The sequence below is a fragment of the Sarcophilus harrisii genome, chromosome 4, assembly GCF_902635505.1.
Source record: "Sarcophilus harrisii chromosome 4, mSarHar1.11, whole genome shotgun sequence".
Classification (NCBI taxonomy): Eukaryota; Metazoa; Chordata; class Mammalia; order Dasyuromorphia; family Dasyuridae; genus Sarcophilus; species Sarcophilus harrisii.
The window spans coordinates 22,039,281-22,057,992 of record NC_045429.1 but is presented as its reverse complement, the minus strand read 5'-3'; the positions used below and the strand labels follow the sequence as shown (position 1 = coordinate 22,057,992).

The 18,712-nt window shown below is 42.8% G+C and overlaps 1 protein-coding gene across 1 annotated transcript in view; it reads left to right on the top strand.

The window, feature by feature from the left end:
- The window catches only part of MROH7 (maestro heat like repeat family member 7), a 66,977-nt gene that overhangs the window by 39,575 nt on the left and 8,690 nt on the right, over positions 1–18,712 (top strand). The window contains exons 12-19 of the mRNA XM_031968544.1: positions 2,128–2,304; positions 3,497–3,651; positions 4,492–4,630; positions 9,225–9,403; positions 10,854–10,991; positions 12,898–13,012; positions 17,325–17,558; positions 17,965–18,144. Coding sequence (XP_031824404.1) covers positions 2,128–2,304; positions 3,497–3,651; positions 4,492–4,630; positions 9,225–9,403; positions 10,854–10,991; positions 12,898–13,012; positions 17,325–17,558; positions 17,965–18,144 — 1,317 coding nt within the window. The remainder of the gene's footprint in view (positions 1–2,127; positions 2,305–3,496; positions 3,652–4,491; positions 4,631–9,224; positions 9,404–10,853; positions 10,992–12,897; positions 13,013–17,324; positions 17,559–17,964; positions 18,145–18,712) is intronic.

The window sequence follows — 18,712 nt, the reverse complement described above, 5'->3', positions numbered from 1 at the left end:
CTTAGTATTAGTGACCAGGGCTTCCCCTCCAGGGGGATGACATTTGGGACACATGTGTCTGAACTTCCTCCCCACCACATATCCCTCCATAAGAATATTCTCTGGACATAGACACTCTCCCTGCACACAAACACACAAAGATCCCCCCTCCACAATATTGAGGGGCTGAGGAGTCAGCTATGCTGATAGAACAAAGGGGAAGCTGGTTACACCCAGAGTAGATTACAAAACAAAATGGAAGATTCCCTGCCCATATGGGGATTACCCTCTCTTCCCACCTTTCCCTTTTGGCTTCTCCTGGCTCCCCTCAAGACTCAGCTCAACTTCCACCTTCTGCAACAAAGGGGCAAGGCACTCAGTGAGAACTTCTTGTAACGATGGGGAAGCCACCTAAAGCAAGAACTCCCTCTCCAACATTCCTAGCAAGTAGAGCATTTATTAAGCAGCTACTATATATGCTAAACTATTATAAACTCTGAAAAAATAGATAGAAACTATAGAAGATATAGATACTCTGGAAATATAGAATGACAGTCCCTGCCCTCAAGGAGCTTACATTCTCATGGGGAAATAAAAAGGAGTTGAAAAGTGGAGATAGGTGAGATGGTCAAGAAGTAGCCCCAGAGACATGAGTGTGGACCACACCATAGCACTTCCACTCTTTCTGTTACTGTTTTATTTCTGTTTATTGTTTTTATTTCTGTTGTTGTTTGCTTGCATTTTTATTTTCCTTCTCAGGTTTTTTTCTTTCTTTCTAGATCCGATTTTTCTTGTGCAGCAAAATAACTGTATAAATATGTATACATATATTGTATTTAATATATACTTTAATATATTTAACATGTATGGGACTGCCTGCCAGCTAGGGGAGGGGGTGGGGGGAAGGAGAGGAAGAAAGTTTTGCAAAGGTTAATGTTGAAAAAAAATTACCCATGCGTATGTTTTGTAAATAAAAAGCTATAACAATAAAATAAAAAAGAAGTAGCCCTGGAGACATGGACTGGGCCAGGTTGGGAGTAACTATCCATGCTTTACTGGGCCATTCCCTGTGATAGGAAATTCTCCTTTTAAATTGTCTCTAAGAGCGAGAAAAGGTTTTCTTAAGCAATACTTGAAGCATTCTGGGTCCCGTTGAGAGAATGTTGTTAGCTCTGAGCCTTAAAGCAGCTCTTTGGAGTGTAACCTACTAGAAGCTCAATCTGTCCCACTTCCTGCATCTGGGAATGTGCAAACTCACCTTCCTGTCTCCCAACCCAATAGCAACTGGCTTATTACTAATTGAACCCAGAGTCCTTGAGCTTCCCTAATGCTCCTGGAGCCTTTTATTTAAAGTCCAGAAAAATAGGTCAAGTCTTGAAAATACTCATAACTCTGCTAATTTTTTTTACTTTTTAATTTTTTAAAATTATGCTGATTTGTTGCAAGGGTTTGGCTTTTTTCTCTTTTTCATTGGGGAGAAAAGAGGATTCATTGAAAAATATAATAACCGGTAACTCTCTTGGCTTTTGCAGCCACTCACTTAGATGTGCCAGTCTTAGTTCTCTTCTCCACTTAGCCAGAAAGAATTAAGAACCTCACCAGTGAGGGTAAATGCAGTTACTGTAAAAATGCATAAAAATGAATGCAAAGTAGGAGAGGAAGCTCTCAGTGCCAGAACATGTAGCCACTCTTGATAGAACCAGGTGTTCAGCTAGTCACTCTGTTTTCTGCATTCTGCCCCTGTCTGTCACCCTGGGTACAAATGTTCCCAAAGGCCAGTGGGAGAAGAGTGTTATTGAGCATTGAAGTTATAGGGAAAAGGGAAGGGAAACAAACCATTTAATCACACTCCAAATTCCATGAATTCCCAGTTGTCTCTCCCCATCTTGTCCTCAGGCACCTATCTGGTTTTCTTTGGTTCTTTCTTTTTGTGTCACACACAGGAGTGTGTGCACTCAAATAAAGCTAATGCTCTGGTTTTTAATCCTTCCAAGTAAACTTTTATTTCTCTTTGATACCTAAGATATGAAAAAGACCCGGGAAGGGGGAAATCTGCCTCTTTGCAAAATACATTCTTGGGTGTAATTCTTCCCACAGGAGCCAAGTGACATAAAACTAACTGCTTGCATATGGATCTGTACATTTCAGGAATTTGGAGACTTTCTTGGACCCCAGCAGGTGAAAGATCTGCTCCTGGCTGCCTTGGAAGGCCTGAGGGATGATCAGGAGACCCCTGCCAAAGATACAGCCGAGATGATGCAGTTGGCTTCAGAAGTCACCCTGAGCTCCGTTCTGGAGTGGTATAGACACAGGGTATTGGAGGTGGTAAGGAAGCTGCTAGAGAAAGTACTAGAGGCAGGGAGAAGGTCCCCAGGGCGGGGAATTCCAACCTTCCTCATCTTTCTTGGATCCCCAAAGGGTCAGGAATGGGGGTGTCAGAGTGATGGGAAGAAGCCCCAAGGGTGCCCTCTTCTCCCTTCCCTCTCTTGCCTTGGGCAATGTCCACAGCAATATCCAGCCTGGGGTGGACAATGGAGGAACTGTCCATGAGAGGAGCCATCTCTGAGGCTGAGACTCAGATTCTGCTTCTTGGAGAAGTCTCTGTAGTAACCTCACCTTCTTTTCCCCTCTGCTTTCCTTCTTTCTCACCTCTTTTCTCTTTGCTTTCCTCCTCTTCTCTTCTGCCCTTACCAATTATTCTCCCTTTACCATGTTTCTTTCATTTATCTTTTCTGCTTTTCCCCATCATCACTCTTTTTCCTCTTCTTCTTACCTTATTTGTCCCCTTTTTCTTCTTTCTTTTTCTTCTCAACTTGGCTTTCATCATATATCTTTTCCCCTCTTTCTCTGGTTCTCTTCTTGCCTCCTTACAAACTTCCATATGTTCATTCTATCCCTCTCTACTCATTTCTTTTCATCCTTATCCTCCTTTCTTCTTTTCTGCTCCATCCTTTTCTCTTTTGTCTCTCTTGTCTTCCTTTGCCCTCTCTTCCCTTCTGTTCCTCTTTTTCCCTCTTCTCTCTTCTTTCCTTTCTTCCCCCTTCTCTCTTCCTTTTTGTCCCTTTCCATTCCTTTTTTCCCTTTCTTCCACTTGGTTTCTCTTCCTCCTTCTCCACCTCCCTCTCTTTCTCCCTGCTCCCCATCTTTCTTCTGACCCTTGTCTATCCTATCCTTGTCTATCCCCTTTCCTTCACCCCTCTTCTATTTTTCCTCTCTTCCCCTCTGCTCCTTTCTCTTAATCCTTCTTCTCTTTTCCTCTTCTTTCTGCCATTTCCTTCCACTCTAATTTTTCCTCTCTTGTCCCCTCTTCTGTTTTCCGTTTTCTTTTATACTTTTTTCCTTTCCTTTTGTGCTTTTCTTTCTCTTCCTTTCCTTTTCTTTTTTGCTTTTCTTTCTTTCCCTTTCCTTGTTTTCCTTCTCCTTCTTTCCCTCCCCTCTCTTCATCTGTGTCCTTCTCTGTCTCTTTTCTCTTCTGCCTGCTCCCACTCCTCTACTTCTGGCTCTCATTTTCCTCCAGATACCAGACATCATGAATGGCATCTATGTGCATTTAAGTGCCATTCATGAACCACGAGCCCGGGAAGTTGCCCTCTTGCCCATCTCCCTCCTGGCCAGTTCCTTCATGACTGAAGTGGTCGTCGCTCTGCTCATGTGTCCTCTCCCATTGGACAGGTACGAATCAAAGGGGTTAGGGCAGGCCCTCTGCCTGAGATGACTCCACAACTTTTATCTGAAAGAATTAGGTTTTCTCCCTCCCCAGCCTCAGTTGCCTCAATTGTTAAAAAGCTCTACTTCAAAACTGTTGTCATGAGAAGTCCATCTGACCAGAGAATTTGCATCTGATGGGTGGAGACTTTAGGAGCTTTAATCAAACCTGCTCCTTTGACAAGAAAGTTGAAGCCCAGAAGGACCTGAATGACTTGTTCTGAGTAATTCATGCAGGTTTAGGTGGCAGAGATAGTGGTTAGAACATGTCCTTCTAACTCCAGCTAAATAGTACCATCTAGATGAGTTATTATGGCCCACTGTACTTATTATCCTTGATAATAACTCAGAGAATATTCATAATATTATGATGCCTGCTTTCCCCTCCTGCCTTTCCCACTGAATCCCTAGTGATAGGAGAGGCCAGCCAGGAATGGAATTGGATTAAAATTAGAGGAGACCGTTTTTAAACAATCTCACTTCCAATCCTTCGAGAAGATCACAGACCAAGTAGGAATCCACTTTTGGAATTTTAGATATTGAAGAGACTTGAAAGTTCACTTGATCAAACTCCCTGTTTTATGTATATATCCTCCTTTCTCTGAGAAATGGTCACCCAGATGCTGCTCAAAGACCTGCAGTGATGGGGTGCTCACTAGCTATTTTGCAAAGGAGCCCATTCCTATTTATATTGAACTATCTCTACCCACTCCCCATTTTGCCTCATTTCATTCCCATCCATCTAGAGACCATTGGCAAGTGGGTGGGTTCACACCACTTCCATAATTTGATTTTGCACTCTCGTAGCAATGGGGCAGAGATGTGGAGGCAGCTAATTCTTCGGAAACCCAGCTGTGACATTCGGGACCTTCTGGAACTGCTCCTGACCAGTCTGAAAGAGAAGCCCATCACCAAGAAGGGCCGGGCCTCCATCGTACCCCTGGCGGTAAGAGCCCTGTATACTCATTCCTCAATCACTTCATCTCTTCTTACATTTACTTGAAATCGGAAGACTTGTGTTCTACTCCAAACTCTCATTAACACTGCATGAGTTTGAACAAGTCACCTTGGCCCCTGCAACAAACAATTTCTAACATTCTTTGTTCTAGGATCTGAACTTCTCCATTCTAAGGCCTCTTCAAGTGCTAAGATCATATGAATTTATGGTCAGTTACATACACACATACATGTACATATATTTAAAATGAGATCTACAGCAAAGAAACTTTTTTTTTTTTTTTTTTTTTTAGAGTTGAGATTGTTGTTTGGCTTTAATTCTCTATTTTAATTAAAGCTTTTTATTTTCATTTTTTTTTTTATTTAATAGCCTTTTATTTACAGGATATATACATGGGTAACTTTACAGCATTAACAATTGCCAAACCTCTTGTTCCAATTTTTCACCTCTTACCCCCCCCACCCCCTCCCCTAGATGGCAGGATGACCAGTAGATGTTAAATATATTAAAATTTAACTTAGATACACAATAAGTATACATGACCAAAACATTATTTTGCTGTACAAAAAGAATCAGACTCTGAATTATTGTACAATTAGCTTGTGAAGGAAATCAAAAATGCATGTGTGCATAAATATAGGGATTGGGAATTCAATGTAATGGTTTTTAGTCATCTCCCAGAGTTCTTTTTCTGGGTATAGCTAGTTCAGTTCATTACTGCTCCATTAGAAATGATTTGGTTGATCTCGTTGCTGAGGATGGCCAGGTCCATCAGAACTGGTCATCATATAGTATTGTTGTTGAAGTATATAATGATCTCCTGGTCCTGCTCATTTCGCTCAGCATCAGTTCGTGTAAGTCTCTCCAGGCCTTCCTGAAATCATCCTGTTGATCATTTCTTACAGAACAGTAATATTCCATAATTTTCATATACCACAGTTTATTCAGCCATTCTCCAACTGATGGACATCCATTCAGTTTCCAGTTTCTAGCCACTACAAAAAGGGCTGCCACAAACATTCGTGCACATACAGGTCCCTTTCCCTTCTTTATAATCTCTTTGGGATATAATCCCAGTAGTAACACTGTACAGCAAAGAAACTTACTAGAAAGATTCCCACCCACATCCTCCTGCTTCTTTTTGGACTTTAGATGCATTGATTTTGTTTGTGAAGGGAAAACAAATCAATTATATTTTATGTTACAAAATTATCCCTTTTTATATTCCTGGGACTACTCTGTCTTTTGTTTAATCATGAACTCTTTCTCTGTCTGTAGAACTGACTGATAATTTCTTCCATAATCCTCTAATCCTGTCAGTCTTTATGTCTAAATCATGTTTATCTTTATAGTGTGTCTTGGTATATAAGATGAAGTGTTGGTCTATACCTAGTTTCTGCCAGATTGCTGCTTTCCAGTTTTTCCGAATGGTTTTTATTGAATTGTGAGTTCTTGTCCTGATAGCTAGTATCTTTGGGCTTATCAAACACAAGGTTACTGTGCTTATTTATGTAATTCTGTATATCATGAACCTAATCTATTTCCCTGATCTCTTTATTTCTTATGTATTTTTATGCATTTCTTATGTTTGTTTTGACAGTTACAATTTGTTGTATATTTCGCTAGATATTGCTAGGTCCCCTTCCTTTCTATTTTTTCATTGTTATTTTTGCCTTGTTCTGTAATATAAACCTTAAATAATTTGATTGGCATAGCCCTAAATAAATAAATAAATTCATGTTGTCATTTTTGTTATTTTGACTTGACCTACTCATGGTTAATTAATATTTTATTTAGATCTATTATTTGTATGAAAAGTATTTTGTAATAATGTTACCATAGTTTTTGTGTGTGTCTTAGCAGGTTGATTTCCAAATATTTTATATTATTTGTAGCTATTTTAAATTGAATTTCTCTTTCTATCTCTTCATGCTATATTTTCTTGGTAATATACAGGAATGCTGATGATGAGTGGAGGTTTACTTTATATCCTGAAATTTTGCTGAAGTTGCTCATTGTTTCATTTAGTTTTTTAAATGATCCTCTAGGGTTCTCCAAGTAAACCATCTTATCATCTGCAAAAATGTGATAATTTTGCTTCCTCTTTGCCCATGATTTTTTTCTTCAAATTAATTTTTTTATTGCTAAAGATAGCATTTATAGGACTGTATTGAATAGTAACAGTGATAATTGACATCCTTGCTTTGTCTTGATCTTATTGGAAAGGCTTATCTCCATAACAGAAAATGTTGATTCTTGATTTTAGACAGATACTATTTATCTATCATTTTAAGGAAAGATCCTATGCTTTCTATTGTTTTTAATCAAAACAGATATTGTTTCTTGTTAAAAGCATGTTCTGCAACTATAGATGTAATACAATTTTCATCGTTTTTGCTATTGATGTGGCCAATTATGTTCATAATTTCCCCAATATTGAAGTGATCCTGCATTCCTAGTATAAATCTAGCTTAGTTATAGCATGTTATATGTTGTTGTAGTCTCCTTTGAATATTTTATGTAAATATTTTCATCAATATTTATTAGGGATATTAGCCCATTGTTCATAAGCACATTTGTGTCATAGAAAACTTTGATAGAATTCCTTATTGTCCTATTTTTTTCAATTTATGTACTTTTTGTTGTTCAGTTGTACCTAACTGTCCATGACCTCATGAAACATAGCACATCAGACACTTGTATCTTCTACCATCTCTCAAGGTTTGTTCAAGTTCATGCTCATCACTTCCATGACACTGTTTATCCCTCTTATCCCCTGCAATCCCCTTTTCCTTTTGCCTTCAGTCTTTCCTGATTTTCTCATTATGTGGCCATAGTATTTAAGCTTCCTTCAGGATTTGACCTTCCAGTGACTAGCCTGAATTCATTTATTTAAGTATTCATTGATTTGATCTCCTTGTTGTCCAAGGGACTCTCAAAAGTCTTCTCAGCACCGCAATTCAAAAGCATCAATTCTGTGACACTCAGCTTTCCTCATAGTCATACATTGATACCAAAAAACCCAGCTTTGCTCATACAGACGTTTGCTGGCAAGGTGATGTCTCTGCTTTTTAGTCTGCTGTCCAGATTTACCACAGCTTTCTTCCTAGGAGAAAGTGTCTTTTACTTTCATAGCTGTAGTCACCGTCTGCACTGATCTTTGAGCCCAAAAATATAAAATGTGACACTGCTTCCATTTCTTTTCCTTTTATTTGCCAGGAAGTGATACAACTAGTTGCCAAGATCTTAGTTTGTAAATGTCAAACTTTAAGCCAGCTTTGACACTCTCCTCTTTCACCTTCTTTGAGAGACTTAATTTCTTTTCACTTTCTGCCATTAGCGTGATATCATCTGCATATCTCAGATTGTTGATATTTCTTCCGACAACATTATTTTGTGTAGTATTGGAATTAATTCTTTAAATGTTTGATAAAATTTGCTTGGAAATCCATCTGGTCCTGGGGTTTGTTTCTTTGGGAGTTCATTTATAACTTGTTCAATTTTTTTTAAATTATATTTAAATTTTTTTCAATCAGGAAAAATCTGTCTTCTCACCATCTCCCATGCTTCTAACTTGAGAACTAAAGAAAAACAAACTTCATTCCAAAAATATGTAGTCAAGAAAAATAAATATCCACATTGGATATTTGTCAATATCCAAACATTGTCTGCAGTATTTGTCTATCCAAATATTGTCTATAGTATTTGTCTCATTCTATACTATGAGTTCTTCCCCTCACTATCATCATTAGTCCTGTGACATCTTGGTCAGTTATTGTAGTGATAAGAATTTCTAATTCTTTCAAAGTTGTTTGCATTGATCATAATGCCATCATTGTATAAATTGTTCTTCTGGTTCTCCATGCTTCATTATGCATCAGTTCATGCAAGTCTTCCCAGGTTTCTCCAAAACCATCCCTCCTCCTCCTCATTTTTTACAACATACTAATATTCTATCACATTTATACGGATATTCATCCATTTTCTAGCTTATGGGAACCCCCTGCAGTTTCCAATTCTTTCTGACTCCCAAAGAACTTATAAATATTTTTGTACATCATTAGTTAAATTGTTTTGTTTGGCATAATTTCTCTTATACTACCCTCCTCTTAATTCTCCTTCCCCTCCTTCTCTTTTCCTCCCATTCTACTAATTGAATGAAATATATTTCTGTGCCCAACTGTGTGCGTGCATATTCTTCCTTCTTTTACTTCATCTGACTTACCCAACATCCTTTGGCCTGCTAGTTAGACTGGTATCAACCAACCAGGTTTGCTTCCATCCATATTCAGCTTAATGTACTGAATCTTAAGAGAAAGAGCAGAAAATTCAGAACATTGTGTGGCCTGTCTTTTTCTCCAGGCTCTCAGAGAGATATTCTGGGTAAGTTCCACAGGGTTCCACATTTTAACCTAGATGAGAAAGGCTGGTGCCATTAATATTTTTGTTCAGTAACCTGGGGAATAGGGAAGGGGGAGCTACCTGCCATGCTAGGGAAGAGTGGTTTATCTCTAGTAAACTATGAAAAATAACTGGACTTTATATTCTTTCCCTCATCCTCTCTTCCCCGCCCCTACTCTAGGCAGCCAGTGGCCTGTGTGAGCTCCTCTCTGTCAACAGCTGCGTGGGCCGAGTAAGGCGCATCTACCCGCAGTTGCTCCTCGCCCTGTTGGTCCAGGTCCATTACCACATCGGTCTGAATTTGCCTGGCAACAACTGTGGCTTCAGGAATGGCCCAAGTTCCATCTTTATCCCTGTCCGGTAATCTCTATTCCCGTTCCCAGACCTGAGTTCCAACAAACCATCCATTAAACTTGGCCACAGCAAGGTAAACAGAAGCACAGTTGGCGGATTTGCCGATTCTTCACCTCCTTCCTGGGAACATACATTTATAAAACATATATTGATTAAATTAAGGCCAAATTATTGGAGGGGGAAGTAGAGGGGAAAAATTGATCGCAAGATTTAGATTGGGGAAGATCTTAGAGACCATCTAAGATTACTATATAGATAAGAAAGCCATAGCCCAAGGAGAAAGTTCTTAACTCAACTTTGCACAGATAATAAGTAACAGAGAATTGGAGGCAGCTAGATATACAGTGAATAGAGAACCATCTCTGAAGTCGGAGAACCCAAATATCAGAGAATTGAGCCTATGAGACCTGTATCTTGCAAACACTGAGGCATTACTTAAATGTCAATTCTTAATGATTATTCCCATTTACCTAGCTATCTTTCACCCTTAAATAAGAATAAGTCAACACTTTTTTTTTTTTTTAACAGTTTGTATGGGCTTGATATTAGGAGAGAGTTGTATGAGAGTCAAGTACAGTGACTAACTCAAGGTCATTTCCTGGGATTTCTGGTCCTGTCCATCTTGGCTAAAGCACCTGTAGGGAACCGGCAAGGGAAGGAGGGCTCCTTCAATGATGGGTGATAGGACTAACTATCCTACAAAGTCCCTTCCAGTTTTGAGATCTGATGAGTTTGCATCTAGCTCGGCAACTGTATATATTCATTTGACTCTGAGTTCTTCAACTTATTCATGTTTTCATAAACGCCTGTCAGATTTACAAAATATTTTCCCACAACAGCCCTGGTAAGTACGTGATATAAGTGTAGCGTCCTCTTAGTACTCCCGCTGATGAGGTCCTGATGACTGCTAACTTGGGTTCTTGGGATAGCCCTGTGGGTCTGTGGTCCCATCAGCATATAGCTCATGAGTCCCAGTGGTACACTTCTTATTTTGCAGACAAGGAACTATTCTCAGAAAAAAAGGAAGGGACTGGTTCTAGGTCACATGGCTAATAATAAGCAGAAGGGGTTCAAACATGAGCCAAATGGGAAATCTAATCAAAGATTTAAGCTACGTCTTAATATCTTATCCCATAAATTTAGATGGTCAGACAAAAGAAGGTCTCAAAAGAATAACTGATTTTGCTTCTGTTTATTCTTGAGTTTCCAAGGCAAATCTTTTTCAAAAGCTTATTTTTAATGCACTAACACCCCCTAATGGAGACTTCAGTGCCTAATACAGCATGAGTAATGGGTTGTAGGTAAGAGAGGGGAAGGGGTTCCCCTCCATTGGCATTCTGGATCCCAGAGCCATGGCCAAGGTGAGCTGGGGGGAGGGGGGTTATTCTGGGGGAATAAGCAGCCTCAGAGTAGGGTGAGAACAGGTTTTGACACTGGCTTTCTGCTGTTCCACCAGGTGGGTGGTGAAGGTGGTCAAGACCCTATTGTTAAAAATGGGTTGTTCTTACGAAGCTGCCCTCCTGGAGAGTCAAGGAGGCTGGGAGCTCATGGGCCAGGCTGAACATCACCACCGGGGCGTGTCTCTACTGGCCAGGTAAGCCCCCAGCTGCTCCGGGTCCAGGCTCCCGGTGTCTGGGACGGAAGGCTGGGGAGGGGGAAGCCAGACTTGGCTCTGAAGCCTACTGTACTTTGGCACTTTCCAGCATACAGCAGCACTCTCTTCTCAACAGCTCTTGTATTTTCATACATGTTCTTATTCCTTGTTTCCAAAGGAGGAAACTGGGTCTTGGGGAGGTGTCATGTCATGGGTCTCCTGAGTTCTAGACCAGAGCCCTCCCCACTATCCAAGCTACAGGTCATTGCCAGGGGTTGTGGGTCTCTCTGAAGCTGGCTGCCGCAGGGCAGGAGGGGACCGAGGATGGAGCCACTGGAGAATCAGTTGAAAGAATTGAGGAGTATTTAGTCTGGAGAAAGGAGAGTGGGGGAAACAGGAAACCTATTTTTAGCATTGAATATAAGTTCTAGGAGGACATTGTTTGCTTTGTCTTTCTTGTCCGTCGCTCCCTCTGTCCCTGGTCATGGAGTAGAAGGCTAATCAATCCGTGCTGATTGATGGACTCGACCGTTTGAAGGATTTTTATATGAAAACAGGATTAGATTTCTTCTGCTTGGCTCTATTCCTAGGCAGTGGATGACCTTCAAAGAGTCAACTTTGGGTTGGATGGAAAGAAAAAAAATCTTAGAACAATGAGAGCTCTTCCCTGGGCCTGCGGGCTTATTCCATGAGGTGGACATCACCTTTCTGTGCATCCTGTGCGCCCTGGACTATGGCTGTGGCCATTAAGAGGGCAAGCTTCACTGTGGTTCAGTAGATAGAGCCCAGGCTGGGAGGAAGGGCCGTGGTTGAGGCCGACAGAATGCTAGAATCTCCCCCACTCCCTACACCAAGAATTCAAAGGAGGCTCCCAGAAGAGGAACAAGAGTATCACCCAATCATTCTCCCCTTCCCTTAAAGACTCTTGTTGGAGAGCTCACTAGAGTTCTGGAAGCAGCCTGGTCCACTTTGGACAGTGTTCGTTACCTAGAAGTCTTATTCTACTAATTGAGTGGAAAGATGGTTTCATTCTTTGACTCTTGGTGCATAGTAGGACCTTAATAAATGCTTATTGATTGATTGACTCGATCTGCATTTCTGCAGCTTCCCCCCATTTGTGCTTTTTGTGCCAAGCAGGAGAAGGCTGGTCCCTTTCAGACCCAACAGTCCTTCAGATCCTTGAACAGACCAGTCATGTCTCTTCTCTCTCCCATTGTGTTGGGCCCCTGAGGGCAGAATCAGAAACGATTTGTGGGGAAGAGGAGGGTAGAGAAGCGGATTTCAGCTCAATTCCATGAACACTTCTTAACAATTAGAGCTTCGTGAATGAGTCAGTGCTCTTGGGAGCCCCCCAAGCTAATGTCTGATGCCTTCTGTTAAGGACATTAAGGTAGAATTGCGAGTTTCCATGCTCCAGGGATCTGGGAACCCCTCACTCACTTTACAGATGAGCCTGTAGATGTCAAGTCACAAAAATAGTAAATGGCCAAGCCAGGATCTGAACCCAGGCCCTCTGACTCTTTTCCCATTCTCGTAGCAGAAGAAAGGGTCCCGTGGGACCTCAGAGTCCATTCCAGCTTGGAGATTCTTGGTGATAATTAGAGAATCTCAACTGAGGGCACATGATAAATGGCAGGTGATGGACAGCCAGATTTTAGAGAATCAGAAACCACTGAGGGCTTCCTGGAGGAGATGGTGTTTGAGTTGTTCCCAGATCTTATTTAGCGAAAGATGGGGGCTGGAAAACCACAGGGTTATAAGGTCATGGAAGCATCAGACTTAGAAAGAGTCCTCCATTTTACAGATGGAGAAATCACCACTTAATGAGGAGGGCCCTGGCCTAGCTTCACCCCCTCCCACCAACTGAGGCAGCCCCCCCACTGTGTCCCCCACTTTCACTCCCCAGGGCCATGGTGCATTATTCCTGCCAAGAACTCTGCCGGGTGCTCTATCTGCTGATTCCACTCCTGGAAAGAGGGGATGAGAAACACAAGATCACCGCCACTGCCTTCTTTGTGGAGGTAAACCTGGGCCTGGGCTCTAAGAGACAGAAGCTATTTATCAGCACCTACTGTGTGCCAGGGCACCGACCTAGGGGCTGGACATGCAAAGAAAGGCGACAGCGGCCCTGTGCTCAAGGACTCAGTGTAATGACTCACGGGGCTGACAGCACCAGGGGGAGGCTGGACTCTGAGGAACAGCAATAGCCCAATCCCGTCCTTGCATAATGCTTCCAGTAATTATAGAGAAACAAGAACCTCCAATTTCATGGGGGGAGGGAATTCTTCAGTGAGAAAGTGCCTTCCCAAGTGCAGGTGAACCCCTTTTCTGAATACAGGCTCTTGGAAAACTTCCTAGAATTCTTCATATAAGTGACTTGTCCAGGCTCAAACAGCCAGTATAGAGCAAGGTGGTCCCCTGGCCCTCCTGGCCCCAAGATCAAGCTGGTTAGAGATCTGTTAATCTACATTGTCTCGTGTGTGTGTGTGTGTGTGTGTGTGTGTGTGTGTGAGAGAGAGAGAGAGAGAGAGAGAGAGACAGAGAGAGAGACAGAGACAGACAGAGAAATAGAGACAGAGAGAGAGAGAGAGACAAAAACAGAGACAGAGACAGAGAGAGAGAGAGATTGGTAGTTACAAATATAGATGAGTTTTACAAATGCTATGCTCCCTCACACACACACATATGTGTCATGTAGAATTTATATAATTATAAATGTGATTCTTCATCTATATATAGTCACACGAGTTTTACACATGAAACAGAGAACCTGCCAGTGGAGCTGTATCCCCACAGTGTGCCCATTAGCCAGAACGCTGAGATGTGTATCTCTAGATCTATTTCTATCTCAATCTCTCTTATCCATTTATCCATCCAGCTACCATTTATCCATCTACCTCTCACCCTATGTATGTATATATCTATTTACCCATCATCCACCAATTCATCCAGTTACCTTTTTCTATATCCCTCCATCTATCATTCATCTATCATTGATACATCCATTTACCTGCTCATTGATCTATCCATAATACATCTCTCCATCTATTATTGACACATCCCTTTATCTATATCTATCCATCCATGCATCCATCCATCCATCTACCCATCCATCCATCCAACTAATCATCCCCCCATCCATCCATCTAGCTATCCATCCATACATCCCTCTCTCTCCATCCATTTGTCTTCCCTTTCCTCCTTCTTCCATCCATCTACCCATACACCTACCTTTCTACTTACTACTTATACACACATCTATGTGAGAGTCAGCATGGCTTAGTGGACAGAGATCCAATCTTCCACCGACACCTACAAAGCTGTAAGACCCCAAGTGATAAAAGGTGTTGACTTTGACAGAGGGAGTTTCCTTACCTGGGAGCTCCCTATATGTCCAGATGAAAAAATTTCCAGTCTCATGATTCTCAGACCCTTCCAAACCACGCCTTTCATACTTGGAAAATGGGGATTTTTGTTTGTTTGTTTGGGGACACTTTAAATTGAGACAGTGTCTGGTAATATCCTAATTTGTGTTTGCATCCTTTCCTCTTATTAGGCTATAAATTCCATGAAGGCAGGGACTGCATCTTATCTAAACTTTGTGTTAAGTACACAGTAGGTACTTAATAAATGTTTGAATGAATGAATGAATGAAGAGATTGAGGCTCAGAGAAATAATAGGATTTAATCATTGAGTATCTACAGTACTTTAAGGCTTATTAAGTGCAGATTATAAAAGGACTATCTAGATTATCTAATCCATTTTAGAGAGGAAAAGGACTTAGAAAAGACTTGCCTAAATTCCTTCCTCCTTCCTTTCCTCTCTCCTCCTTTCTTCCTTATTTTCTTGCATCCTTATTCATTTCTGTTCTCTTTGTTCTTTCCTTTCTTCCTTTTTAAAAGGAAGAGAGAACATTTGTTAAATATCTACTACATGTCAGACACTGTGCTTAGCACTTTACAAATATCTCATTTTATCTTCATAACAATGATAGTTGCTTTTGATCTGGGGAAAGGGAGGCAGACAGTTGCTAGCTCCAAAGTCACACAGCTCACAACTATCAGAGGTCTTGTTTGAACTCAGGTCCTGTAGCATTTTAGCCACTAAACAGTCTAGCTTCCTGAGACCTGGATTCTTGTTTGGAATCTATTTCTAAATTGAGGTGACCTTGGTGAAGTAGCTTTCCTATTTCAGCCTCATTTTCCCTCTTTCAAAAATGAGACCTAGAATCAGGAGTGAGAATTTGATCTTGATACTTACTAGCCAGCTCTCCGACCTTGGGCAAGAACTTAACAGCTGAGGGGGATAGGGAATGATAACTGAATGATGGAGCTGGTGAGGTCACGAAGGGAGAAGACAAGGTCCAGGGAAGAGCTCTGTGGGTAGCTCCTGGAGGACATGACCTGGCTGAGGATAGTCTAAGGGTAGAAGGCCAAAATCGAGAGAGAAGAGTATCCGGGAGGAGGGCCACAGGCTGCCGAGAGGTCGGGGAGGAAGCTGGAGAAAATCAGACACCTGAGAGCTCCTTGGAAACTTTGGTCAGAGAAGTTTGGGTGGAATGAAGGGGCTGGAAGAGAGGGAGAGGAAAGATAGAGTTCAGCCAGAAAGGCAGAAGGGCTAAGGATGTTCAGCTGGGATGGAAGGATCAGGCAGGGGTTCCATCAGAAATGGTGGGTAAAGTAAGTCGATCCATTTAGATTTAGGGAACCCACTAATGGCCTCATTTTAAACCAGTTGCCAGTAGGAATTAAGCCGTGGCATGAATAAGTATTTAAGTCACTTATTCAGAAATTTAACTTCTGAGTCACATGGCTGGAAATGAGGAAATTGGTGAAGATGGCCTGGGGCAGCCAAAATATCCATGATCCACAGTTATTAGAATGTTGAAAATCGGAAAGAGATGGGACCTCAGAAAACCCGCAGCCTCTATTAGCTCTGGATCCACACACACATATAGTAATATATATGTAATAATAATGATAATGATAATGATAACAATAATAATATAGGCTCCAGAGTGCGGCTGATTACATCTGTTTCTCGGGCCTCTGAGGCTGCCATTGGCTTGGGCCCCCAATATCAAACACCCGTTATGGTTAGCATTTCTCCTGTGTCATTGATTAACTCTATGATTAACACCTCAGTATCGATTTAACCAGTTGTCATTAATTCCATTTTAGAAAGGGATGCTTGCCAGAAAGGTACCGAGGAAAAACATTCGGCCTGCCCCCCACAAGGGAGCGCATTCTCCCCGATGCCATTTTGGTCCTGGGCAAGAGAGGGCCCAAACTCAGAGCAGTTTCTGCAGAGTGTCTGTCTGTCCTGTCTTTTACAGAGTGTCTGTCTGTCTGTCCTGAGTTCCCCTCCACATGCTCCACGGCCATCGGACAAGTAGATCCCTTTGCTGTAGTACTTGTGTCTCTAGTGGACACACTGGGCGGGACCCAACAAGGGCTCCACGGCCCTGGGCTGCTTACCCAGGGCCTGGCAAGTAGCTGACGCTCTGTTAATAAATAATACATGTTTAATTATTGGCTCTGCAGGAAAACTGCGACCTGGCTCTTTCAAGGTCTCCCAAAGGAAAAAAGACCCTAACAGGAAGTGACTGCATTGGGGACTCGGGCATGCTCAGGGCTACAGGTTCAGTTGTTCAGACCCAAAGCACTCATGTAGCAGGAAGGGCCCTGAGCCCTTGGGGAGCCTGAGTGAGGGGCGGGGATCCAGTTCTGACCGGTGGGTGAACCTGAAGGAGTCATTTTACTTTTGGAGCCTCAGACTTTTCATCTGTAAAATAGGAATAAAACTACTTGCATTTCTTATCTCACTGATATGTTGTAAGGAGAAGCCATTGTAAACCTTATACTACCATAGTTTTCATCTTCTTCATCTTCTTCATCATCATGCAACTTTTTGGTGATGTCAGTGGTGCTAATGAGTGGGCAGGGGGCTTCCTGTTCCCACCTCTTTCCCTCTCCTACCCCCTCTTCTCTTGTCCCTCTTTTTTTCTCCTTCCCTCACCCTCTTCTCTCCCTTTCTTTCTTTCTCCTTCCCTTCCCTCCCTCCTCTTCCTTTCTTCCTCCCCTTCCTCCCCCAGCCCTTCAGTTTGTCCAGTTCTCCCAGCCCCTCGGATGGCGGTGGGAGGATTCCGAATACTCCCTGGTGGATTGAGGGACCAAGAACCCCATCATGAAAAGCCTGTATCGGGGCCTGGTCATCCGGCCCTAGGTCAAAAAGGGAGAGCCAAAGGGCGGGGTAACTTCAGGATTCAGGGTCCTGGGTGAAGGGTTCCGGTTCTTTTTGCTGCGGTCCCCATTCCTTCCCGTGACCTTGAGCCCGGTCCCTTTCCCTGTTTGGAACTTCCATGTAAAATGGGTAGCCCATGGCCCCTGGGAACTCTTCCCTCAATGGCTCCTGGCCTAGCTGGCAATACAAAGTGCCTTACACTGGTAGGGAGGCCCTGGGCGGCGGGCCAGGCAAGGACTTTCATATCTCTTTTCCAGGTGAGGAAAGAGATTAAATTTTCTTCCTCATCAACATCTTCAAGACAAAACACGGACCAATTATGTGTGAGACTCTGGGCTTGGTTGTGGGATGCGGGAGGTGTCGGAGGTGGTCTCTGCCCTTCAAGGGGCTTAGAGTCTGGTTGGGGATTGAGAGAGATAGGAAGTCAATACAAGACTATGCCAGGGGTGGGCTAGCCCTCCATAGTGTATGTGCCACGGAAATTTAGGAGGGCAAGGGCTGGCGTGGTTCAAGTGGCCAGGAAAGCCGGGGCTAGACTTAGATCTGGAGGCAACCTCAGAGACCGTCTGGTCTGATTCCCTTTCAGTTTACAAATGGGGAAACTGAGGGCTGGAGAAAGGACCGTAGAGAAGGGTAGGAATTAGCAACGTGCAGAGGGAGAAGGGGCATTCCGGCCCAGGTGCTCGGACGTCCAGGCGAAGGCTCACGTCTCTCCCTTCTTCCCCACAGAGTGCCAAAATCCAGGCCCTTCTGCCCTCCATGATGAAGGGCCTGCAGTGGGTGGATGGCTTGCTGGCGGTGGAGGCAGTCAGCAATGTCAAGACCATTCTGAAGTGCCAGGATAAGAAGTCAGGGGACATTACCATTTATCTGGAAATCCTGCAGGTTCTCCAGCCCCACTTCAATGATGTAAGGGCAAGGGGGGGGATGGATGGATTTGGGGGGGAGACCCTGGCCCGTGGAACTGGCCAAGAGGCTACAGACAGAGAACCTTTGGTTGAGCAGGTCAATAGACTTCTTCTGAGTGTCGTGTCTACCTAGGGCGCTGTGGCGGGACCTGAAAGTGACTTAGTCTTCTCTTCCCTCACAACCCAACCCAACATAACAATCCAAGGGCTTAATTAAGCAGTGACAAGATAAAAAACAGTCCCTGCCCACAAAGAGCTTCCATTCTTCCCTGGGGTAGGAGATACAATGGGAAGTACTTTAGGGTAAACAGGATAATTTGGAGAGAGGGAAAAGGCTTTAGGAGACTGGGGGGAACAGCAAAGATTTCCCATAGTAAGTTACATCTGAAATGAACCTTGAAGAAAGTCAAGAATTTTGGAAAGCAAAAGTAAGGAGGGAGAACATGGTAGATCCAAGGGACTACAGCCTATGCAAAGGGAAACCAGGAGTCAGGGGAGGCCTTTAGGTACCCCAATCTCTGAAGGAGTCTCTTAATGACTCCAAGCCTCAGTTGACTTAGATGTACATG